This window comes from Ascaphus truei, unplaced genomic scaffold (assembly GCF_040206685.1).
Source record: "Ascaphus truei isolate aAscTru1 unplaced genomic scaffold, aAscTru1.hap1 HAP1_SCAFFOLD_1232, whole genome shotgun sequence".
Lineage (NCBI taxonomy): Eukaryota > Metazoa > Chordata > Amphibia > Anura > Ascaphidae > Ascaphus > Ascaphus truei.
Genome location: NW_027454104.1, coordinates 38929 through 63831, shown reverse-complemented (window position 1 = coordinate 63831; position 24903 = coordinate 38929). Strand labels below are relative to the sequence as shown.

Here is a 24903-nt window from a genome sequence, read left to right as displayed (position 1 = left end):
TGCTGGCAGAAGAGACCATCAGTGTTGCCAGCTTCCACCAGGAGGAGAGACACAGCGCCGGGGGTGTGGGGGGAGGGGACTGGCTACTCCGGGTCACTCACTGTGCCAAGGGGGTGACAAGCTGCTCCGTGCCCCTCACTGCGCTGGGGTGGGCCCATCTTGGCCACTCAGCACCAGGAGGGGACGGACTGCTCCAGGCCACTCAATGCACCAGGGGGGCTGCCCTGCCCTGGGCGACTCACACACTCACTGCGCCACTGAGAGAGGGAGGGCTGGGCTGCTCACTGCGCTGGGGGGAGAGATGGGGGGGATGATCATGTGTGACTCGGACAGACCCACCCAGGTCAGTAAGTCAGTCACCCACCCACGTCAGTAAGTCAAGGTCAGTAAGTCAGTCACCCACTCACCCAGGTCAGTAAATCAGTCACCCACCAAAATCAGTAAGTCAGTCATCCACCCAGGTCAGTAAGTCAGTCATCCACCCAGGGCAGTCACCCACACACACTGTCACACTTTCACTCACCCACAGATACACAAACAAACACGAATTCATATTTAGTATAAATATAGAAGTGCAAATAGCTAAAACGAGGTGTGTGCAGAGCACGCGCGTTCTAAGTGAAATTTCTTTGCATTTTGTCACTGAAATTGTGTTTTGATTTTTAAGGAAAAACAGCACCATCACAAACAACTTTTCTGTGGCAAAACAGTTACAAAAGACAAAGAAGTTTCACTTAAAATGCGCATGCTCGGCACACACACCCCTTTTTTTTTGTAGATCGCCCCTAAAAAGTGAGAAAATGGCATATGGTGTAGCTACTACGTCATTGGCACCTGGAGTGCCAGAGCACATGACATGCTAGCTACGTCAGGGGGCACGGAAAAGGTTAAAATACGTTGTGGCAATAAGTGCAGACTGTTGAATTAATAGGCTAAATGTAGCGGATTGACACCTTTAAAAAAATATACATTTTTATTTCTGACAAATATGATAATTTTGTAACTTTCCATTGTAAATAAAAGCGTTGGGTGGATTTATCTAATCTTATGTTTTTTTTTGCTGATAAGACTATTTGCCAGTCCTCAAAATTCCAGTTCCCAAATTTCAATTGTTAGCTGTACTCTGTCTTTTGTTTGCAGAGCAATTATGGTGCCAACAATCAAACAGACCAGCGTAAGTATTGTAACTGATATGCTTCAATCCAGCGACCCTGATGAAGCGTTGCATATTCACTTTTCACAAGATAAAAGCACTTAAGAGTGTTTCTTCAACCTGTAGAGTGAACTTATGACATACCTGGGGTGGCACAGGTCCTGGCACGTCCTAGTAACGTATCAGGTATGTCACGGCAGAATTGCTCATTTTTTTGAGGAGGTGATTTGGCAGAGTGGAGCGGTTTGTCCGATCCAAACGGAAGTGGAAGCCCCTCCACTTCCATCATCCGGGGGCCGGGGACGATAATGTGATCACTCCTGGAGCGGTCACATGGCCACACATGTTGGATGTCCAGTGGCACTTTGCTGCCGCGGACCTCCAGGGACGAAGAGGTTAGTGCTGATTTGATCTTTCTATTGAAGCCAATAACACTGATAACTTGTGTAACAGGTTTCCCCCCACCCGCTGGGAAATTCCTCTATTACACAGTGCTTTGTGCTGGCTCACAGAAGCGCCGAGTTTCCGCTGTAGTTTGTGGGGAAGACAGGACAGGCTTTTGGGGTGCCTCCATCTCTTGCAGGCTCACTTTTCTTGTCCCTCCTCCAGATGGTCCCTGGAATCAACCCCCAGGCTAGGGCCCAAGAGCATATCCTTGCTCTTCCCTTATCCCCTGGTGGGATGAGGGGTAGTTGTCCCACTCCCCTATGGGAGGGGATGGAAGGTGGTCAGACCCCTGACTCCACACTCCCAGCACACACTCTCATGGGAGAGAACCCAGTAAATTTGGCTGTGCAGCCCCTTAAGTACCCCGGGGGGGGGGGGTCCAAGGTCTGAGCCCCTGATTGGGCAGTACATGGGCCTTAGCCTGCCCCCCCTGTCACTCAAGGGAGCTGCTTACTGCAGGGGAAAATCCAGATTGATCCTACGGCTGCGAACCCGCTGCGGCCGGCGGCGCACGCTGCCGTGGGCCACCAGCTCCTTTCCTCCAGTCTGAAGGTCCCGCTGACTCCTTCAGACATGGCTGACTGCGTGCTGTGACGCGTCAGCCGGCCGATGCTGCAAGCTTCTTGTGATCAGAAGCGCTGACGCGTCACGTGGTGCAGCAGTCAGCCAATGAGGAGGGAAAGGAGGCGGCTACGGGGAGGGAGGCGGCCACCCTGTCTGTGCAGACGTGCATAGCGCTGCCCCCCCCCCCCTCCTCCTCTGGTGCCTGTTTCGCAGGCTGCCCCTGCTCCGGGAGGGGGGAGAGGAGGGGGGCTCCGGGAGGGAGGGGAGAGGGACCGACGGGGAGAGGGACCGACAGGTTGGGGGGGACAGCATGAGAGCCCTCCCGCTCAAACCACGCCCCCCCCGCTCAAACCACACCCCCAGCTCCCGCTCCCTACAGACCGCAGGGAGCGGTCAATTGCAGGGGCTGAGGGCTGCTGTGGAGCTGAGAGGCTGCTGTGGGGCGGCTGAGGGGCTGCTGTGCTGTGGGGCTGTGCTGTGGGGCTGTGTGATGGTCCCGCCCCCTCACGTCATGGCCGTGCCCCCCACCCGTTTTGGCCACGCCCCCGCTCCCCTCCCTACAGACCATATATCACGGTCTGTGCCTGTCAGCGCGCCGCCTGTCTGCAGTGCGGGCGCGCTGACTGAGGGAGCGGGGCCTTAGCATTACACTGCAGGGTAGATTAGTAAAAGTGACTAATTACACAATAAAGCACTCTAACCTATTAAAAATGCTGGAATAATTAAATTACCAATGCAAATAGAGCTAACTAACTCTAATAATATGTGATCTTGAAACTATGATAATCCACCCAATGTTAAGTGACTAAATTATCACTAAATGGTTAAAACTTGTGAACCAAGTGAACCAACGCCATGTCTCTACACACAAAAGGTAAGTGTAGAGGGAGAGAGGGTTTGGCCCGGTATTAAAGGGGTTGCACCCCATATGACCACCCCCTGACCTCACCAGGGAGCCAAGGGGTTAACTGGACTGCGGTCCAGGAATGTGGTTTGCACCTTGTTATATCATGAAAATGTATGTTCCCCTGTTCCCATGTTTTATTATTATGTCAGTGTCTGCACCACACACACACACTGGGATCCATCCGGGAGGGCAAGGGTTAATATTTGTATAGTGATTATAGCCCCTTGTTCAATTTTCCCGCCTTTTCAGGCACCATTTTGCAGGGTCCCATAGGCCGCCATTGAAGCTCCATTGTTTTCAATGGCGGATCTAGCTGTTTTGGACCTGTTTCCCTTGAAGACCAGCAGGTGGCGTCCGAGAGGAGGAGCGGCGGTTTCCCATTGTAAGTCAATGGGCCCATTGACTTCAATGGAGATTCCTCGAGGGCGCTTTCCAGGAACGAGTTGGCAGCCGTCCAAACCGCAAAGCGGACACGTCTGAAAAAGAGCTTTGATCACTGATTAGTCAAGTTCCACGTCAAGTGGCATGGGAATCTTAGGTTCTAGGGCACCCAGAAATAAAATTCTTTTGCCCCTAGTTCCTAGGCCTCCCCTCACTCGACCACCACCGTGTCCCAGAATCCAGGACTCCGGAACGGGTTGTGCTGGTAGAGCGGGTCACGCCATAGGTTCCAATGGCAACGGCAGAAGCAGCACAAGAAAACGACTAAGTCAGAAACGCTACAAATCATAAGCCCATATCTCCGGTTCTGGAGGGTTCAGAGGGCCAGGGTTTGGGGTACTTGTAGTCACTGCTCCGGCATGGCTGCAGAACCATCCTTGACCCTCTCTGACCAACCCGACAGAGTATGGACCACCTTAAAAGTTCGGGAGTTTTTCCTATAGACTTCAATGGTGGCCGGTTCCCATTGACCGGCTATGGCGGAGAAACCCCATAGGCTTCAACGGCGGCGATGCCCCGATGAAAGTCTATGGCGGCGGATTCCCATAGCCGCCAATGGCGGCGGTTTACCATTGAAAGTCTATGGCGGCGGAGCCCGTTGTTTTCAATGGGGATTTAGTGAAAAAATGTGATTTAATTTACAGCGGAGAATTTTGGATTAAAATAGAAAACGGTTTAAGTAGCATTTGTGTGTCTCCGGTTCTGAAGGTCGCAGCGGGCTGAAACTTGGACCATATGGTGTCCCAGTTCCGGCATTGAGATCTGGGCAGTTTGGACCCGCTGGACCCAACGGAACCAGATATTTTAATATGTTTGTATTTCACTTTTAATATTGTATTCCAAGGGGGGGATAAAAACCCGCGAAGATTCCTTTACACAAAGGGAAGCAGGTGGCCAGAGGGGCGACCCAATGTGTAGAGACTAAGTGCTGTTCAAAAGATTTTGCCACCCTCACTGTTTACCTGAGGGCGGAGAAGCGTCAAACTGGAGTGGTTTGTGAGTGTCACATCTTACACTTCCAAACAAAGAAGATCCTGCCAGATATTCCATTTGGTAGACTGGCCGGCGTCCCTGATGTAAATGTTGGGCTACAGAAATGAGACCCTCAGGGTCCCAGTGCGCATGGGCTAACTAGCTGGGGGCATGGGTTAAACTGTGTTCCCACGTTAAAGATTGGATACAGGTAATTGTTATCCAATAGCCTGTACTCAATGTTAGGAATAGGGTTACAAAGATATATAGTGGCCAACCCTATATCCATTGTCTTCAAATACCATCTTGATTATTACCTGATTGCTGGAGAATTGCTATCTGATACTTCTCATCCCCCAACCCCAAGTAAGTGTTACCTTCTTGCCTGTTACCGTACTATATTGCTGTGTTCACCTATTTAAGGAATAAATATACTTTATTATATCTAAGCCTCGTTCAGTTCAACCCAGTTATTTGGTGTATTATTATAGCTTGTCACAAAGTTACCGTCATAGTAAGTGCATAAATTACCTGGGCTACCTATACAAACAAAGATAGTGATCTTAGAATATATATAGGCACATTACATCTAGACTGAAAATGTGTGTGAATCTAACCAAGTGATGGGATAAGGACCGTGCCACAATAACAGTGTTACAAACATACATGTAACCCTATGACCCCCTCCCCCCCCACCCCCCCCGGTCGCAGATCGGACCCCCTAGGGTGTACTAAGGTCTGGCTACATGTGTCTTGGTGGTGCATACCTGTGAGGAACAGAAGGGCCTGAGTCTCCCGCGATGGTATGGGGGACAACAGGTTTCTGGGGTTCTTGCCTTCATCTCTTAGTGGTGATATAGTGCCTCCATCTCTGGCAAGCCCTATCAGGGTAGGGTGAAATCCTTCCAGAGAACCCCCCGCTGGGGCGAGAGATTTCAGTCTCACACAGTCTCTTATAAAAGTAGTAGCAGCAGCTCTTTATTATCTGCAGCAGCACACAGCAGTAGCAGTAATCAGGTACAACAGATCTTCTCTCTCCAGACTATACCCCTTCAGGATGGGCTGTCTGGGTTCTCACTGTTCCCTGCCACCACCCCAAGTCACAGGCACTAAGGGTGGGGCTAGCTCTTTCCTCACCCCCTAAGCAGGGTGAGGGGCACTGGTCCACCGCAGTTCTATCAACTCTACTCAGGGCATGCCTGAGCTCCTCCTCCAAAGGTAATACATAACTCTCCACTATGAACTCCAAGACTGACTGTCCAGTGAGGCACTCCAACACACACACACTAAATTGACTGTGCACTGCCCTTTTTGACTTTGGCAGGCCCCTCCCCTATGTCTCTTCCTTTAGACACAGAGTCAGGGGGCCTACGTCCACCAATCAGGGCAGGGCTTGAAGCGAGGGAAACCCATGATAACTACTGGCAGTCTGCCTTTAGCAGGGCTTATACCAGTAGGAGGATAGACATATAGCCCAATTTCTTACCAGGGCTACTTACAATAAATGATAAATATGTTGCTAAAATCCCACAGATCGCATAAAATACATAGGATTGGTAGCCAAAAGACTAAACAACAAGTCTATCCAAAAAAGACTTGTAAACCTATTGAGAAAAAAGAGAACACAAAGTCTTTGGCGTAGGTGAGGAGAATATCTACCACTTCTGAGCCGGTGTGTATAATAGTCCAGTCACAGTAGAAATCTTGATGATGGTTAAACTCCTCTGCGATGTTACAACACTGCAAGTAGAGAGAGAGAGAAAGAAGACCATTGCGCAGTAACTTCTTACACTCAGGGTGTTTGAATAACCTTTTGGCCAAATTGTTGTAAGCCCTTGAGCCAAACTTCACGGCAGACCACGTTTCAAGGGTCCCTACACTAATATAAATTCTTAATAACCTGTGCATTGCCAGGAAGAATAATTTATAATAAATCTGTCAATATAAGTTGCAAAAGTTCTAAGTCTGATTGAAGCTTTTATTAACCTGTACATTACCAGGAAAAGCACTCTGTAATAGATTTGTCACAATCACACTGCATGCAGGCAAGTTCCCCTGATAGTGGGAGATGCCATGGAGTGAGCTTTTAACCATTTAAATGTGGGAGGGAGTGAGCTTCAATTGGATAGGAGGTTGCCACCCTCCAAAACAGCCAAGACTAGCTGCACAAGAATTATAAAACATACAGAACACCTACAAGCTCAAATTGAACCCCCAAAATACCCACAACATATATATAAGCATATAAGTATATGGTATAAGCATATTCCTGGTAATGTACAGGTTAATAAAAGCTTCAATCAGACTTAGAACTTTTGCAACTTATATTGACAGATTTATTATAAATTATTCTTCCTGGCAATGCACAGGTTATTAAGAATTTATATTAGTGTAGGGACCCTTGAAACGTGGTCTGCCGTGAAGTTTGGCTCAAGGGCTTACAACAATTTGGCCAAAATGTTAAACTAAAAGACCATTTTATTTATTAGTTATTTATACATGTATATTTAGGCACTGTACCGTATATAAGTTTTTCTGGATGTGCACTGAGCTTTGTCTGTGTTTTATGTTATGTCTCTGGTTTTAAATACATATTGCCATGCTCAGTAGCACTCCTCTGTGAAACTTATATGCTTATATAAATGTTGTGGGTATTTTGGGGGTTCAATTTGAGCTTGTAGGTGTTCTGTATGTTTGAATAACCCCCACAAAATGTCTACTTACAGCAATAATAAAATGACAGTGCTTCAATTGGAATCTTTGTGTCTTTGATCAGATATTGCCCCCACACCAGGTGCTTCAATGGATCCTCCAACTCGATCAATGCCCATGCAATAGACAGATACACATTGCGCAGTACCAAACGATAACCATTATATATTAAAAAAGAGACACAAGACATATCACTCACATTGTGGCATGTCTTGGCCCATGACATTAGAATGCCGTCCGCAGCTTGAGAGTCCGGGGTCCTATGCAGACTGCCAAGGTAAGTTCTAACACTCTCTCCCTCTGCGGCCGCAACCAGAGTGAACTACCTCCCCGAGGACGTCGGCGCTGCTAAGGAAATCCCCCCTCTCTCTGCCTCACGGACGGATGACTGCTAAGCTCCACCCTATGCATTTCGTAACCGCAAATGTCACTTCGTAAGGGGTGTTATCATGGTTATCGTTTGGTACTGCGCAGTGTGTATCCGTCTATTGCTTGGGCATTGATCGAGTTGGAGGATCCATTGAAGCACCTGGTGTGGGGGCAATATCCGATTAAAGACACAAAGATACCAATTGAAGCACTGTCATTTTATTATTGCTGTAAGTAGGCATTTTATGGGGGTTATCGAAGCACCCTGAGTATAAGCAGTTACTGCGCAATGGTCTTTCTCTCTCTCTACTTGCAGTGTTGTAACATTGCAGAGGAGTTTAACCATTACAAAGATTTCTACTGTGACTGGACTATTATACACACCGGCTCAGAAGTGGTAGATATTCTCCTCACCTGCGCCAAAGACTTTGTGTTCTCTTTTTTCTCAATAGGGCAGATTAGTAGCCAAAAAGAATACATGGCTACACTTGTAATCGGCTTCCATGAAAAGAGGAAATCAGCCCTGATTTATTAGATGCACTAATTTGAACTGTCCCTCCTTTAGCCCTATCACTGCCTACTGCTGTTCCCACCTGGCAGCATAAGGGTTAAAGATGCATTCATCTTTTTCAGGAAGACATGCACACTGATAAAACATTTTTAATTGTCCTGTATGTGACTTGATATTTTAAAGGGCAGGGGAGCTTACTTGCTAGGTGCTTGGAAGCATCTACCTGCAGCCTGTAAGGAGGATCTCCAGTGGCCCTATCTGATCAGATATCGCTGCAGCATCTTCATGCACCTCCTGTCCTGTAGGGAGCGCTGTGAGCTGCAGATAGCCCTCCATATAGTCGTACCGCTCTTATTACGTCTTGAACGTGATACTCGCGGTGGCCATCTTTACTCTGGGCATAAACCAGTGGTGCCAGCCATGAGAAGGGGGGGGAAGATGTGTAACAACCTAATTCATTGCGACAGCATAAACACTGAAACAAAACAGAGCCGTCTTGATGGGTCTTATTGGAGAGGCGTTAATTTGGCCGAATCGGTCTTTGCACGCCCCATAGCTGGGTTTGCGGCAGTGTTATGTGTGTGCTGTAGGTAGAGCTGCCATTTTACCCTCACCAAAGATGGCGGGCCGTGCTTCCGGCCTGGTCCCGTGTGGTGAGGATGAGTTGGGCAGGTCAGCTGCTTGCCCCTGGCAGCAGTAGCTGGAGTTCCCTGTGGATGGGACTGTGTGTGTGATGATGGACCCGGCTGAAGGGATAAAGGTCCTCTTGAGCCAGGGTAGCCCGGGCACAGCGCCTCACTGCCCACACGGTGAGAGCTGCCCACCCCTTCTGTTCCAGTCACAAGCCCTGTGATCCCTCCATGTCACCCAGTGACTCGGTGCAGGGTCCTGGGGACTGGAGAAACCAGATGGGATAGAGTGGGGATGTATAGACATTGCTATATGCAAGGGAGGGGAGATATATAGACAATTCTATATGAAAGGGAGGGGGGATGTATAGACATCCCTATATACAAGGGAGGGGGGGGTGTATAGACATCCCTATATACAAGGGAGGGGGGATGTATAGACGTTGCTATATGAAAGGGAGGGGGGATGTATAGACATCCCTATATACAAGGGAGGGGGAATGTATAGACATCCCTATATACAAGGGAGGGGGGATGTATAGACATCCCTATATACAAGGGAGGGGGGATGTATAGACATCCCTATATACAAGGGAGGGGGGATGTATAGATATCCCTATATACAAGGGAGGGGGGATGTATAGACATCCCTATATACAAGGGAGGGGGATGTATAGACATCCCTATATACAAGGGAGGGGGATGTATAGACATCCCTATATACAAGGGAGGGGGGATGTATAGACATCCCTATATACAAGGGAGGGGGGATGTATAGACGTTGCTATATGAAAGGGAGGGGGGATGTATAGACATCCCTATATACAAGGGAGGGGGAATGTATAGACATCCCTATATACAAGGGAGGGGGGATGTATAGACATCCCTATATACAAGGGAGGGGGGATGTATAGACATCCCTATATACAAGGGAGGGGGAATGTATAGACATCCCTATATACAAGGGAGGGGGAATGTATAGACATCCCTATATACAAGGGAGGGGGGATGTATAGACGTTGCTATATGAAAGGGAGGGGGGATGTATAGACATCCCTATATACAAGGGAGGGGGGATGTATAGACATCCCTATATACAAGGGAGGGGGGATGTATAGACATCCCTATATACAAGGGAGGGGGGATGTATAGACATCCCTATATACAAGGGAGGGGGGATGTATAGACATCCCTATATACAAGGGAGGGGGATGTATAGACATTGCTATATCAAAGGGAGGGGGGGTGACACAAGGGAAAGGGATCAGAAATGTCAACACCAATGTGGGTCAATAATCTAATGAAACCCCCAGTGACAACGTTGTAGGAGTTCTCAGTTTAATTTATCAGACTATCTTGTGTGTATCTTTCTCACATTCATCAAAATCTCTGTTTATTACAAGTAATGGGAAATAGGACATTTCTTGTCTTGGAATTATTTTCCTATGTTTAGTCATATACAGCTCACAAAGGAATGTGTGTTATTAAGTTACTTCTATTTTATGCAGGATCTGTATTAGAGAATCAACCTGTTGCCACGTATAGGTTTGCTGTGACAAAAAAATGGCAGTATAACATAAAACTAATTGGTTGTGTCTATGAATCTTTTAGAGCCCACTATATTTTACTTCTATAAGGTTTATTTCAAACTTACGTGCAAGTCACAAAACTTTCTACCTACTGCATTAGTGTATATAAGTATTTATTTTTTTATTTTTTTTGTGTTCTATTATCCAAAACACCCATCCCACATTTCCATTGTATTGCTGAATACATCAGAGACATCTTGGAAAGCGATGGACAGAGATCTTATGAGTTGCACAGAATAAAGGCTGCAGATAATTGGCAACCCAACAAAGGAACTGAAAGCATTGACACAGTATCTGTCTTCTCACTATAGGCCCAACACTGCTGTTTGAAAAGGTTTCTCAAGGAAAAGAACAGAGCAGGAGGTTCTACGCGTGTTCAGCCTGTCGGGATAGAAAGGATTGTCATTTCTTCCAGTGGGAAGATGAAAAGGTAAAACCATGTAAAAGCAGCAGTCCACGCTGCTTTTTTTAAAATTTTTTTATTATAAATGTATTAATTCCCCTCCCCCTTTCATATGTGCATCAATACAAGCCACACAATAAGTAATTAGCTAAATTGCCGATTGATCGGCAAAGATTTGGCTCGGGGGTTCATTAAATGGCTGTCAGTGCAGCAGAAGGGGACCAAAGATGCAAAGTTCTGTGGGGATGATCATGTGACCGGGCAGTCACCAGATACAATTGGTGCACTGATAGAGAGAGGGCACGGCTCAAAAAGGGGTGTGCCAGAGCCTGTTTCAGAAGGGGATGTGACTTTGTAAATAGTTGCTATAGAAACAAAAAATGCTTGTTACATTATAATTACAAATGTAATTCAGAGTTGTTTAAAAAAAAATGCTCCAAGTATTTTCTCATGGTACAGAACTGATTTTATTTAAAAAAACAAAAACCCCACATTGGTCTCCAGTTTGAATGGATATTGTATAAACTTCGCTGTTCCCCGTACTTCTTTGCAGGTGGCTAGATGGATCTGTAATCTGAGATCTATTGGATTAAAATGGAAGAATATTCAGGATGTCTGACAGATTATGGAAATAGGGTTCTGTAGGGGACTTTGAGCAGATATGTACTGTATTTAATTTGGAGTTATAATTATACCTACCTTGTGTGTATATATACCCATCACATGCTGCCCACACTACACCTGCTATACCTCTCCCAGCCCAGGTAGAGGGCAAAATAAAAGTAAGGCTCCCCTTGTGCTTTTCATGGGAAGAAGGTTTTTGCAGGACACACATGCAATATTAAGGTGTAGTATATTATTTGGGGTTGCAACCTACCTTCCCAATTGTTTAACAAAGTTACAAAGAAAATATTTTACAGGATATAACACAACCGGTGTTAAGAAATGAAATGTTTAATTGCAGGTTTCACAAGCCAGGCTTTTAGCACGAGAAGAATACAACCAAAGCCGACAGCCCCTTCTGACACACAAACAGTACATGATACGGTACCTTTTATACAATCTTCTTTTATCTGTGTTGCAGTATGACATTGTATTCCAGTAAAATGTTAGGGTCCGATGCATGGAAAATGTCTTTGCTTAAGTACTAGGCACACATTGGATGCCATCCTAATGAATGTACAATATACTATCCGCAGATGTGGTGTGCGCGCGCTGTTGACTAAGGGCTGACCTGACACTTCCTGAATAATTAAATCCCTCGAACATTGCGGCCCCTATTCATAATACTGTGAAGGTGCTTTATTCAAATGAATGGTGCACAATTTCCCCAAGCACAGGGATGTGGCTTCCCAGCACATTGAGCATGGGCCTGACTGGCTCGCCTGTCACTTAATGAACTCTGGTGGACACACCTACAGAAAGTAATATCAACACAGTCTGTGATAGGGTCGGGCAATAACCAAAAACAACTTCCATGATAAAGATATCAGTAATATTTTGCGATAAATAAAAGTCCATAAATGTGCTAGTAAATCCAATTAAAAATAAATATATGTTGTTTAGATTTACTAGAACAAAGGGCCATTCATTCCCAACCCCTTTCCATGTCTGCACTTCAACTTTTCTCACCTACGCTGCTCCCATCTCCTTAACATCCCCCTCATGCCATCACTCACCTACGCTGCTCCCATCTCCTTGAACCTGAATGGGATTCGGTTCCAGGTGCCGCCTGCTTCAATTCTGTATTAAAAAAAAGTGAAGAAAAAACTGCCTGGATTGCCTCTCTTGAATTGTTTGTGTTTGACTGCGAGCAAACGATGTGTAGAAATGTTTTATCACTATATCACATGAAAACAATGCCTATCTGTACCGGAGCTTCTGTGTGTCAGATAGGGGAGGTGAATAAAAAGCTTAGGGGCTCTGTTCAGTGAATATTGCCTATTGCCCAGTGAAAATAGATGTTGCATACTGTATAACCCTGAGTTACAGACCTGCCCTATGACAACTATTTTCATTAATACCAGGTTTATATTTTTGTACACAAAGGTTTCAAGAGTTTGCTCGGCTCCCATTGCCGAAAAGAAAGTTTTGCAGCGATTGCCAGCAGCTTTTGCTGCAAGAGGATTGGGACGGGCACTCGGGCCACCACGTGCTTGGTGACATCTCCATACCCCAACTAAAGAGACCCAGTCAACTGCTCCATCCCCTGGAAAACAAGAAAAGCAACGCACAGTACCTGTTTGCTGACCGCAGCTGCACATTTCTTCTGGATGCTATTGTCGCCCTGGGTTTCAGACGAGTGCTCTCTATTGGCACTCCAAGGTATGTGCGTCCATGGGATAGACGTGTCGCTGAGCCGGGACAAAGTGCCATGTTACGTTCACCCTGTTCACTCATGTAACTGTATTTGTAACCATGTATTATTTGTCATTTTAACGCTATGCCCAGGGCATACGTGAAAACGAGAGGTAACTCTCAATGTATTGCTTCCTGGTAAAACATTTTACAAATAACTAAATTGTGACAACCCCGTGACGTGGCATACGGGGTATATCCGTAGGCATACGGGGTATATCCGTAGGCATACGGAGTATATCCGTAGGCATACGGTGTCGGAGAAAAGCAAAATATCCAATGTTTTAGCAAAGGAAATCGCTTTGCAAACAAAAGCGTAAGTAGAAAATGTAAACGACAAATTCTGTTATGAATAGGAAGAGGGCGATTGCTTACATGGGAAGACTGCTTTGGAAAACCTATAAGAGCAGCATTGGCAGCTGTCCCGTTGTATGCAACTTCGCTATACTTGGAGGAATCAAATCAGTATAAACATGTAGTTGCGTTTCACATACTTGGGTTTACCTCTGAGGGAGAGAACCATCTGCAGTGAGGATGTTTAAATCAGTAATGTATTGTATTGTATGTCTTTATTTATATAGCGCCATAAATGTACATAGCGCTTCACAGTAGTAATACATATCATATAAATAACAAATAATATAAATAACAGATCATGGGAATAAGTGCTTCAGACATACTGTAAAAGTAACATTATGGAAGGAGTCCCTGCTCCGAGGAGCTTACAATCTAATTGGTAGGTAGGGAGAACGTACAGAGACAGTAGGAGGGAGTTCTGGTAAGTGCGTCTGCAGGGGGCCAAGCTTTATGTATCATGTGTTCAGAATATCCACAGTGCTACTCATATGCTTCTTTAAGCAAGTGTGTCTTAAGGTGGGTCTTAAAGGTGGATAGAGAGGGTGCTAATCGGGTACTGAGGGGAAGGGCATTCCAGAGGTGAGGGGCAGTCAGTGAAAAAGGTTTAAGGCTTTAGATACAAAGGGGGTAGAAAGAAGACATCTTTGAGAAGAACGCAAGAGTCGGGATGGTGCATAGCGAGAAATTAGGGCTGAGATTGATTGGAGTTTGCATGCATTTACCTGTCACTACTTTGCAGTTTATACCTCACATATGACTCTTTGATATTTTAGGCTACATGAGCTGATAAGACTTCGTGCCTTTGAAGAAACGAAGCCCAAGGTGAAAAGCGTCTTGTTGGATATTGATTTCAGGTAAACAGAACATGGTGTTACTCTGCAATGGGAACAACTGGGCATGTTGGCATTTTTATATCAGGTTGTGTGATTGTTCAGTGTTGTTTGTAGATATATAAGCAGTTTGCCTTGATCAGTAACTCCATCAATATATATTTTTTTCTTTACCCAAGCATCTGATTTATATTTTCAGGTTGCTTTGAAGTTTAATCAGACCAAATATTCCACCATTTGTCTGGCTTAAGTATATGTACAAAATAAATTAAAAGAGCTGCCCAGCAGTTTTCCTTACCTACTAATGGTTCCTAGAAAATTAGTGTACACCTAGAACTTGCACAGTCCTTTGTAAATAAAGTACATCAATATTGTATCAGCATACACAAAAGGTGTGTGTATAGATCTAGATATATATCTATATATAAAAAGATCAATTGTGAGCACATTCACATGTCTTAGGCAGGTCTGCAACCCTGCCTTTCACCATTATCACCCAGCATACAGTGTTTCCACTGCAGCAAGGGATTCTGGGAAACGACATGCAAATGAGCACACAGTGCCACCTTTTGTCTCAAGTCCACATTACATGGGAAACCCTTAATCCAATGCATGCTGCTTTAAACACCGCTTTTAAACATAGCCTGGGATGAGATGCAAAGCCAATAAACCCACTTAATTAATGTGATAAGAAATTCAATATGTGCCCTAGTGTAAGAGGCTTGGATATTGGGTCTAAACTACTGTTTTATGTGCCTTTTCCCTTCCACGCCTTCTACCCCATCATAGCCGCTGGGCTAAAAAAATAATTTGTATTGCCTGATCTTACTACCAAATATAACCTAGTGATCACTTAGCAATTAACATGGATAGGGCACAGCGACTGAGCCGTCTGTGCTGAAGCAGGGATATCCTTAAAACCTGACCTGTTGGTGGCCCTTGAGGAGTGGAGTTGGCATTTCCTGTTGTAGAATGAATGTGTTGGGTATAAATCCTTACCGGAGTTGTGCAGGAAAGGGCCAAGTCTGGTGCATTGTGAGTAACATTGGGTACTAAGATGATCAACCCTAAAATGCTAGCAAGCACTACAATTGGCAAAAAAAACCCAGAGGTAAATGGGGACTTGGACATCACTCAGACAGCATTGGTTGGTGTTCTGTGCCCACAAATGGAGGCAGTGGCCTTTCTATCACAAAGTTATAGTGAAGTTCAGCACAAGCATCCTATGTCCCAATCCTAAAGCCACACATTTTGCAGATATTCACAGTTCTACAATGAGGAGGAATTCTGCCATTACAACATGTTTAATCACCATTTCTTTGGTGGCGAGGTAAGAACATTTCCTCTATATATTAATTTGCTTGAAATTTAAGTATATTAATTGCTTATTTGTAAAAGATCAGCAAACTGTGAAACGTGCATTGAAATGCAGCCATTTTTATTTTTTGGCTACCTTTCCCTAATGCTTTCAAAATATATTTCTGGTTTTCCCATATTTAGGGGATTGCAGCCTGGGACCCTCACCAAGACTAATACATTCGTGTTCAGTCCCATCCCATTTTGCATGTATTTATTTATAACATGTTTTACCAGGAAGTAATACATTGAGAGCTACCTCTCGTTTTCAAGTATGTCCTGGGCACAGAGTTATGATAATACATAGTTACATTAAATGAACAGAGTTATACAGTCAATTCACAGACATTTTATGGACAGTTAGAGTTGGAAAAATGGGTACAGGGGATAAAATGGGTACAGGGGATAAAAGGGCTGGTGAGTTTCAGATTGAAATAGAGCAGCTTTAACATCACCAAACATCAGCGAACGGCTCACACCCTTTAGCTGTGCTTTGGCTGCACCAAAGGGTGCCTCCCTGTGGGGCGACGCAGATGTACACTGAAGGGGTTCAGATTCAATGCAAAGTCCTTTGTCCTTCTTGGTCATTAACATTCCAGTGGGTGGGGCTGACGTTGCACATCGTACAAGCAAAAGCAGATGTTAACCCTTTGAAAATACTATAGGGAATTATTTATCAACCTCCTAGTTTCAAAATAGAGTGCAAAAAAAACCCCAAAAACTTGACAGATTTATTAATGAAAAATGTCTTCTAGGACACAATGGCATATTTCATTTTGATAAATACTGGGCAATTGTTTGTTTTGCCCTAGGTTTGCAGGTGGAAGGTTTTGATGCTTGACACCCTCTGCGCCTTATAATGCCAGGCCTTTCGGCAGGTTTTGTTGTTGCATAATTTTTATATCAAAATGATTTTTGTTTTACATAGAAATATGAGGCACTTAAAGCTCAGTTTCCCCAAAGTCTGCCCATTTTCCTACCTTCTAGTAAGCCACAGAATCATGTGTTTGCTTTTTTTTACACAGATTTAGGATACCATTTGAAGTGTTGGTCCTGTCTTCCATGTAGTCACATACGAGTGAGAGGGAGTAGGTGGTATGATACCTTTTATTGGGCCATAATACACCTGTGGTGTATTAACCAACACCCCCCTTAGTGTTCAATAAATTGACTAGCCATTTTTATTTTTTTGGATTGACTAATCTAGCAATGTGATTGGCTGACACAAGTCTGTACAGGCTAAGCACATTCACTGTAGGATGTAGTAGGCAGCCATAATTTCTGCTAGCTATGTGATGCTGCGTGTCTGTGCTGCACTATGTAAAGAACAGAAATTACAGCGAGTCTTCGTCTAACATAGCTTAGTTGGGCGGCTGACATAGGAAGAAGGTTTCTTACATAAGGACATAGTTGCTAATGTCCTAGGTTTGATTGCCTATAAAAGCAGTCAGTTTAGTAAAGAGGCTTCAATGTCTTTCAGGCAGCACAGAAGGTGTGTCAGAAATTCCTTCAGGAAGACAACGGTGAAGGAGTCCTCATGGTGACCGACCCGCCTTTTGGAGGTTTAGTGGAACCGCTCGCCTTTAGTTTTAATAGATTAGGAGAAATGTGGAGAATATCTTCAGATGCAGGTATGTCTGTTCCAAAGGAAAATATGCTCCTTTCTCAAATTTGCAGCATTCTCGCTCATAATCTTCTTATCCTTGCCTGGTTCATAGAGCTTAATCCAGTTTTGACTCTGTTTCATCACTCTTGTCTCTGACCTCCAGAACCAGAGAGAGCCACCGTTTCCTCCTTCCCGTCTCCTCCTCCCATCCCAGTTCTTTCTGAAACACTTTCCTTGCCAGACACTCAATATCCTAAGCTATCGCTGGTAGCACTAACCTCATTGTGGTCACAATGGATTAGATCAGGGGTGCGCAAACTGGGGGGGGGGGGCAGATTTTCTGGGGGTGGGGGGACGTGGTGCTTAGAGGCCCCACTCTCTTCCCCAAGGCATTAAAATTAAATGCAGAGGAGCGTGCGCAAGGCCTCTGTAACTTCCCTTACCTGCGTCAAATGCCGCCGTGGTATCACATGTCGGACACCAGGTAAGGGGGGGGGGGGGCGTTAGCAGGGGGGGAGGAGAGCGCAGACTGAACAGTTGCGCACCCCCGGGTTAGTTGATGGGAAGCCTGTAATAAAAACAAAATAAACTAAGCAGCACTACGGTTACTTACAAATGGTTAATATTATACAGGAAAAGTACTGGTGCTCCAAGGCTGTGGGAGATCTACCTGTTGGGGAGCCCCACAGGTAAAATCTCAGAAGTGCCAGTGCATCTACTTGTGCTGCTTTCTGAGTGCTGACCGTCTCGTCTGTGCAAGTGTGCGGTGCCACTATTATACCTGTATACCCGCGTGTTTATCTGTGTGACAGGCACAGGTTTATTGGAAACCACTTGTCCTGCCATGGGGTCTGTGCACTGCGTTGTGAAGGGGCAAAAAGAGGATTGTGATGAATGCCCAACATGCAACACTTTCTCTGTGCCCTTCTCTAGATAACCGCAAACCAAGTCACAATGTCTTGTTACCTTCAGGTGGCGTTAAAGAGTTGCCCATTTTTTGGATCTTTCCATATTTCTTTGAGTCTCGCATCCTGCAGTTTTTTCCAGACTTCTCTATGCTGGATTATCAGGTAAGATTTTTATTTATTTTTTTGTCTACGGAATCGGTCAGTTCTAGTACTTTTTCTCTTCCCGTTAAATCGAACAAGATGACTAACGGCCTCCACATCAGAGGTTATAATTAATGGGAGTGTTATGTAGATACACGACAGAATGCTAATACTATATAAATCAGAGGTTATAATTAATGGGAGTATTATGTAGATACACGACAGAATGCTAATACTATATAAATCAGAGGTTATAATTAATGGGAGTGTTATGTAGATACACGACAGAATGCTAATACTATATATGAAGCGTTTCTTTTAAGAAAAACACCAAGGCTAAAAGTAAAAAATAAATAAATGACTAGATGGTGGAAAAAAGGCCCTGATGGGAAGCACTCAAGAACCACCAACAAAACGAATCATTTCAATGTATTGCAAATCGAAAAATGCACATAACTTTCTATTTTCTTAATAAAAAAAACTCCACTTACAATACCTGTGATCCAATGACATCTGTATAATTGTGTGGCGTGCATAGTCCCTGTCTTGTTTATGCTTTCAGGTAGACTATGATAATCATGCTCTCTATAAGCATGGAAAAACTGGGCGGAAACAGTCGCCTGTACGGATTTTCACTAATGTTCCTCCAGAGAGCATTTTACTTCCAGCAAGCGAAGGATACAGGTACGCCATTCCATAGCCGACACGGTGCGTCTCACACACACAACGTGGACCAGGGGTGCGCAAACTGGGGGGCGCGAGATTTTTCTGAGGGGGCCGCGGGCGGTTGCAGAGGCCCCTCGCTCTTCCCCAAGGCATTTCAATGAAATGCTGGGGGATCGCATGAGGCCTCTGCAACTCCACTTACCGGGATTCAGAGGATTGGTGTGACACGTTGCTATGGCAACGCGGGGATCGTGTGACGTCGCGTGACCCTGCGGCGTCATTTGATGCCCATTGCCATGGCAACGCAGGGTCCCGTCACATGACCCTGCGGCCTCATTTGATGCCAGCAAAAGCGGTAAGGGGGCGTGAGCATGGGGGGGAGCAGGTCAAATAGTTTCTGTAGACCATGTTTCAACCCACTCGCACCATTCACTTTATTCCTAGTAAAAGAAAAATTAGTTTTCAAGCAAGTAATCATAATTTCTTTGTATTTATCACACCAGTTTATCCACAGCATTTTAAAATAAAAGCATTCAGCATTTCCAAAAACGTACAGAAATGCAGTTTCCTGGAGGCTCAGACACGTCTGTCTCCATGTTCTGGTTTGCGATCCATGTTAAACACGTTACATATCCTGTTGGAAGTCGTGACCGTTGGATGACCATGTATGCGCTCTTTGTTGGTTTAGGTTCTGCTCAGTTTGTAAGAGATTTGTGTCATCCGGAAACAAACACTGTGAAATCTGCAATTCCTGTACCTCTAAGGTAACGAGTTGGCTTTTTCTTTCAATTTCATTACAAGATTGCATTACGTCTCTGTTATAAAAGTGCAGTTCCAATAACTCAATCCAGAAAGACAATGGGTGCAAATGACCTATACATTTTCTGTTCATCCGGATCACACATTTCATTGTTAAATGATGTTTGGGCGAAATATCACTGCGAAAGCATATTTTTGGGCCATGGTTTAGTTTTTTATGAAAAGATGCGGCTTCAGTAATCATAAACATGGCATTTTTGGACTCATTGAAGCATTTATTTTCTCTTCTGTTAGCAATACGTTGTCAAGTGGCCCTATGGAAAATAATTGCAAGTACAATAATGTATGGGACAAGACCTTTTAGCACACACAAATCTCTGTCTGCATTGCATTTTATTTCAGAATAAAAACTGATCATTACTATTTCTCTACAGGACGGCAGACAATGGAAACACTGCGTTCTTTGCAAGAAGTGTGTGAAGCCATGTAAGCATCGACCCCTTGGGGTTCAGCCACTGCAGTGCAATTATTAATGGCCACTCAAATTAATGGCTGTTAATGAATATTAATTTATATATAAAATATATTTTAAAAAAAAAATATATATATATATTTATATATTTTGTGAGAGAAAGGGAGGACCCCGCATCCACAAGACAGATCCGTACTTTAGAGCATTTATCTTGTCAATTCTGGCATTTGTATTGTTCCCATTGGGATATACTTGTTGGAGGATTTATCAAGTTCTGCTACGGACAGGGGATCCATGCCCTATTTTAATTTTCTGTGCTTTGTTTTTTAACTTTTGTTCTGTGACAACCTTCAATAAAAATGATGTGATTTTGTACTGCCAGGCATACTAGAGTGCTTTTTGTTCAGGGCTCTTTTTTTCTCTCTCACAATATATTTATTGTATATATATTAAAAAAATACAGATCAGTTTGTATTAAATTTACTATTAATCATGAGATCCTGAATATCTAACCTAGTCCTGATAAACTACAATATTACATTTCTTAGAGGCACCAAAGACATTGATGGTTTGCTGTGCCACCCTGTTGTGCTCGAGTTGCACTGCTGTTAATCACACACGTTGCTCCTCAGCTTGGACTCACTGCAGCTCTTGTGACCGCTGTGCTCTTCAAAGTCATGCTTGTGGCAGCGCTGGGGACGGCTGCTTTCTATGCGGCGGGAAAGGTCACAAACGCAGGAGCTGTCCTCGCCTTTCTGGGACTGCAGACAGCAAGAAGTAAGTTGCAAGGAACGGTTTATTAAAATTGCACTTACGTGAAGTCAGCAGATGAATAGGATAATTATATGGTGGTTATAGAGCATATATCACATGCCTTGTCTTAAAGGGGCAAGAATGGTGACATTACGGTCACCACGCTAAAATAGCAGGGTTCAGCTTCATGAGACCCACCCGGAACAGATTCTGCAATGGGAAAATAAATAAATGGTAAACAAGTTGCATCATGATCGTATTCAATCTGAATCGATTGATCCAGGTGCCTATACAAACCGGCAGGGATATACATAACCAATCAATATTGGCTAAAGGGGAAGACGGGCACCTTTCGCTCATACTGAGAAGCTAGAAGGGAGGGCTTAACCGTCATACCTGATTTGCCTATTCCCTCCGTGATTGGTCGCGGAGTCTAAACACACCCCCTTTATTCTGTATTAAAGGTAACAGGATTGACTAAATATCACTCCTCACACCTTGACAAAGCGCCAAACAAGGCGCGAAATGTACGTCGGTTTTTAGGGCGTCAGCGGGGAGCGCGACACAGGAGTATCTAGAGAGAACACTCGAGTGCATAATACTTGCACTTACCTACCAGGTTGTATTTGGCTTAATTTGTCCATTTGCTCATAGCAGGTTATTAGTTATAGTGTCTTTCTGCTATCCCAAGTTGTTACCACATTACAGCATTTTGTCGGCAACATAGCGACAGCGGTGAATTGGGATTATAACGCCTGTGTGCACATTACTTGCTCTCATCTACCTGGTGGTAATCTGTTTACTCTGTCCATTTGCTGATAGCATCTCTTTGTTTACAGTGTTTTTATGCGATTGCAACAATACTTGCTAAGCAGTAGACTAGTTGTTTGCGTATTATGGCAATATCAGGATATGTTACTATAATGATACACACTTACGGGTAGTACTGTGCCACAGACGCATACCTATAGCCTCACGCAGTGGTTATCCGCACATTACTGCAGTGTTGGCAAGATAGCACGCCATTTACTCGAGGCATCTTAGCTATGTCTGAGTTGTATCACTTTCAGTTGCTGATTATTCTTTTGTTCGGTGTACAGTGGTAATCTAGAGCTAGTTATGCTAGAACAGTTCCACAGGGACCTTAGCTAATAGGCGATTGGAGATATTTTCTCTCTCATGGGGCTAATAGTTCCACTATACCCCGTTTATGATACACACAGCTTATTAGACTGCGTGATGTTATAGTAATCTCCACGGTCACATACCTCCCCGTTATTTTACTTGTGTATTATGTTTGCTTTTTTGCGTATATGTTTAATAAATGATTTTAGTTAAACACTATTGAGTGGCTATATAGAGATCCTAGACCCTTGGATTGAATCTTTCCAGCCCTCAATTGGTTAGTAGTGAGTGCAAATAGGTCTTTTGGTTGTACTTTCAACCTCCCCCTTTCGTTGAAACAAATTGCAGTGAAGAATTGCAGCATCAAACCTGAAAGAATATTGTATGGAGATATTTCAAGTACAATTTATAGTTCATTTTTGAGGGCATAAAGGGTTGCAATGTAGCAGTACATTATAACGTGATTTTGGTTTTAAGTCTGTTTTACTATAGCTACTGTGACTTCATTTGTATTAATGGTCTAACACTTTTGTATTCTTTTCATCCTAGAAAAAAAATAGACAAAAAGAATATCAAGATGAATTTGATCAAAAAAGCTGGCAATAAGAAGTCCAAGAAACGTCGAAAAAAGAAACAGCAGCCTTCCTGATTACTTTGATAGTAAATAGGATATCAAAAGTACTGTTCGATTATCACCCAAAGGCAGCTATTCAATATATCGCAGAACAGTGGTCTTGACTCGCTCAGTGATCCTGTTGATATTTCATATCAAAACTGGCGCACAGATCTGTTCCCCTACGTGTGCTTTGCTAGTGCTCATCAGGGGCAATCGGTTGGAAATCAAACATCCACTTCTACTTTTAACCCCCAATCAATACCATTACCACATGATTACTGATTAAAAATGGTGAATAAAAAGTGCTCTTCAATAAATTAATAAATTATTGCAGCTGTTATTGAATAATAGGAATCTCCAAGTACTATGTTGTATAAATATGTATACATCACACTTTCTTCCAAGGAAAACGACATTGTAATACTGCTGCAGCTGGCTCAAGTCTTAAAATATACATTTCATAATTGTTTTTTCAATTTGTAACTATAAGAAGGGACAGCACTCACGGTCTACTTTCATTAGTCAGAGCGACGATGACGTTTCAGGCCAACATGGCCCTTCCTCAGGTGTAGCCACATCTACCCGTCTGAGGAAAGCCTGTGTTAGCTTGACATGTCGTCACTGCTTGATTGAATTAAATGAAGGTTTTGCAATAGAATTGAAGCTTCTATGTTCCTTGTAAGGAGGAGACTGTGAGGTTTTGACTGAGTGCTTGTCTCCTTGTTTGTTCAATTTATACCTATTTTGCAGTCTCTTAGCACAGGCTGCTTTGAGATGAGCACCTAGATACTTTTTTCTACATTTTGTACTGTTTATCCACTACCAGTACCTTTTTTTTTGTATGTTTCACGATTATAGTTGCACCATGGCAGAGGTGACACGTACGCTGCTGCTTACGCATTGCGTGACAGAGCCATTGCTTTGTTAGAGCTGGTTTGGTCTGATCGCATACACAGTGCTTTTTGTATCAGCGTTGTGTTTTAACCCTTAATTGAATCCAACCTTAATTGTTAACAAGTAGGGAATTGGTTTCCAAGAGTGTATCTAGTACTTGCAATAAAGTGCTTTAAAGCTGCAGTTCAAGCAATAACCTACATGTGTTTTTTTTAATAAATCAGTTCTGTAGTAAGAAAAAATACTGTTAGCATTTTCTGTTTTAAAAAACAACAACGTTGAAAGACCAATTTTCTTCTATTTTAACAAGCATGCTTGTTGCTATAGCAACCATTTACATTCCCCATATTTAAAGATGTCGCCAAACTTTGCCGATCAATAGACGGAGAACGAATTGACCGGCAGCTATGCAGTTCTTTAGGTAAGTAGAGATTGCCCACATGAACCTATTGAAGTTAAAAAAAAAACGGGAGCCTGAAAAAAAATTCTACAAAAAAGTGCTACTGTGCAATGAAAAAACAATTCTTCACTATTAGAAGAAAGTCCGTCCACAGCAATTTACAGAAAAGTCTGAACTCTCAAAAATAGATGCTTTTGCATTTGCTTAAAATTTTTTTTGTAAATGTATTGTATGTGGCTAAAACAAACATCAAAACATACAACAACTTCATTTAAACCATCCGCCCAGGCAACATGCACATTGGAGAACAACTGTGTATAGCCGTGTCTTTTTTATGCAACTATCTGCAGTATCAGTGAATGCATCTGCACAATTCTCGTGGCTATTTGTTGCTTTAAGATGCACTTGATGACATTTTACATACAATGTATACAAAGTAGTACAGATAAACAACATTGTGTTGTATATGACAGATACATATAGATTATACAGAGGTTATATGACAGAGTATTTCTGAGGATAATTTGTGAACAAGACCAGATGAAAAGATGTTAAACATATTATGTTCTCTTAACAGAAAGTGCATAATTTCCTCTTCATTCTAAGAGCGTCACACAAAAGACAGACTTATTATTATTTTTTGCTATATTAAAAATATTTTAAGATGATTAAAATATGAAATATTGTAAGGTTATAAATGGACATTCAAAGATATAATTTAAAACAATGAAAAAAAGAGACGATGTACTAATAAAGCTACAGTATTTTTAAGTAAATATGATCGTTTGGCTGGAGTTCTACAGTAAGAATACATTTTTAATGGGCTCTGTGACACTTAAAAGATTGAAAGCCCGTGTTACAGAGCCTTTGATCCTAATGCACTTTATTTCCCATTGCTAGAAAGATGTGATAAAAAAAAGCACAACTCAACTAATAAAAGCAGATTGAAAATGGTTAGTTGAATG

The 24903-nt window shown here is 43.4% G+C and overlaps 1 protein-coding gene and 1 long non-coding RNA gene across 4 annotated transcripts; one reads left to right on the top strand and one right to left on the bottom strand.

The window, feature by feature from the left end:
• Positions 1 to 8545: 8545 nt before the first annotated feature.
• Positions 8546 to 23950, top strand: ZCCHC4 (zinc finger CCHC-type containing 4). Of its 3 annotated transcripts, none has more exons than XM_075581335.1 (13): positions 8550 to 8885; positions 10606 to 10724; positions 11662 to 11744; positions 12747 to 13022; positions 14186 to 14266; positions 15500 to 15572; positions 17079 to 17229; positions 18138 to 18274; positions 18816 to 18937; positions 19608 to 19683; positions 20113 to 20164; positions 20783 to 20927; positions 22578 to 23950. In XM_075581335.1, exons 1-13 carry the CDS (start codon positions 8810 to 8812, stop codon positions 22675 to 22677), a joined length of 1491 nt encoding a protein of 496 aa, XP_075437450.1. In that variant the 5' UTR covers positions 8550 to 8809; the 3' UTR covers positions 22678 to 23950. The 3 variants fall into 3 exon arrangements, with proteins under 3 accessions (XP_075437452.1, XP_075437450.1, XP_075437451.1); XM_075581336.1 differs by having other exon boundaries at positions 8554 to 8885; positions 18177 to 18274; positions 22578 to 23947; XM_075581337.1 differs by lacking the exon at positions 22578 to 23950 and having other exon boundaries at positions 8546 to 8885; positions 20699 to 20927.
• Positions 19905 to 22565, bottom strand: LOC142475474 (uncharacterized). The gene is made up of 2 exons (XR_012790942.1): positions 20966 to 22565; positions 19905 to 19992 (listed from the first exon to the last, which is right to left on the bottom strand). It is a non-coding gene; the product is annotated as an uncharacterized LOC142475474 (long non-coding RNA).
• Positions 23951 to 24903: the final 953 nt, after the last annotated feature.

What these genes read in the sequence shown, in the direction of transcription:
- ZCCHC4 (XM_075581335.1), top strand. Translation starts at nt 8,810, where the DNA reads ATGATGGACCCGGCTGAAGGGATAAAGGTCCTCTTGAGCCAGGGTAGC. An exon ending in AGCGCCTCACTGCCCACACG is followed by an intron (nt 8,886 to 10,605) that starts GTGAGAGCTGCC and finishes TTCTCACTATAG; the next exon opens with GCCCAACACTGCTGTTTGAA. An exon ending in GGGACTGCAGACAGCAAGAA is followed by an intron (nt 20,928 to 22,577) that starts GTAAGTTGCAAG and finishes TTTTCATCCTAG; the next exon opens with AAAAAAAATAGACAAAAAGA.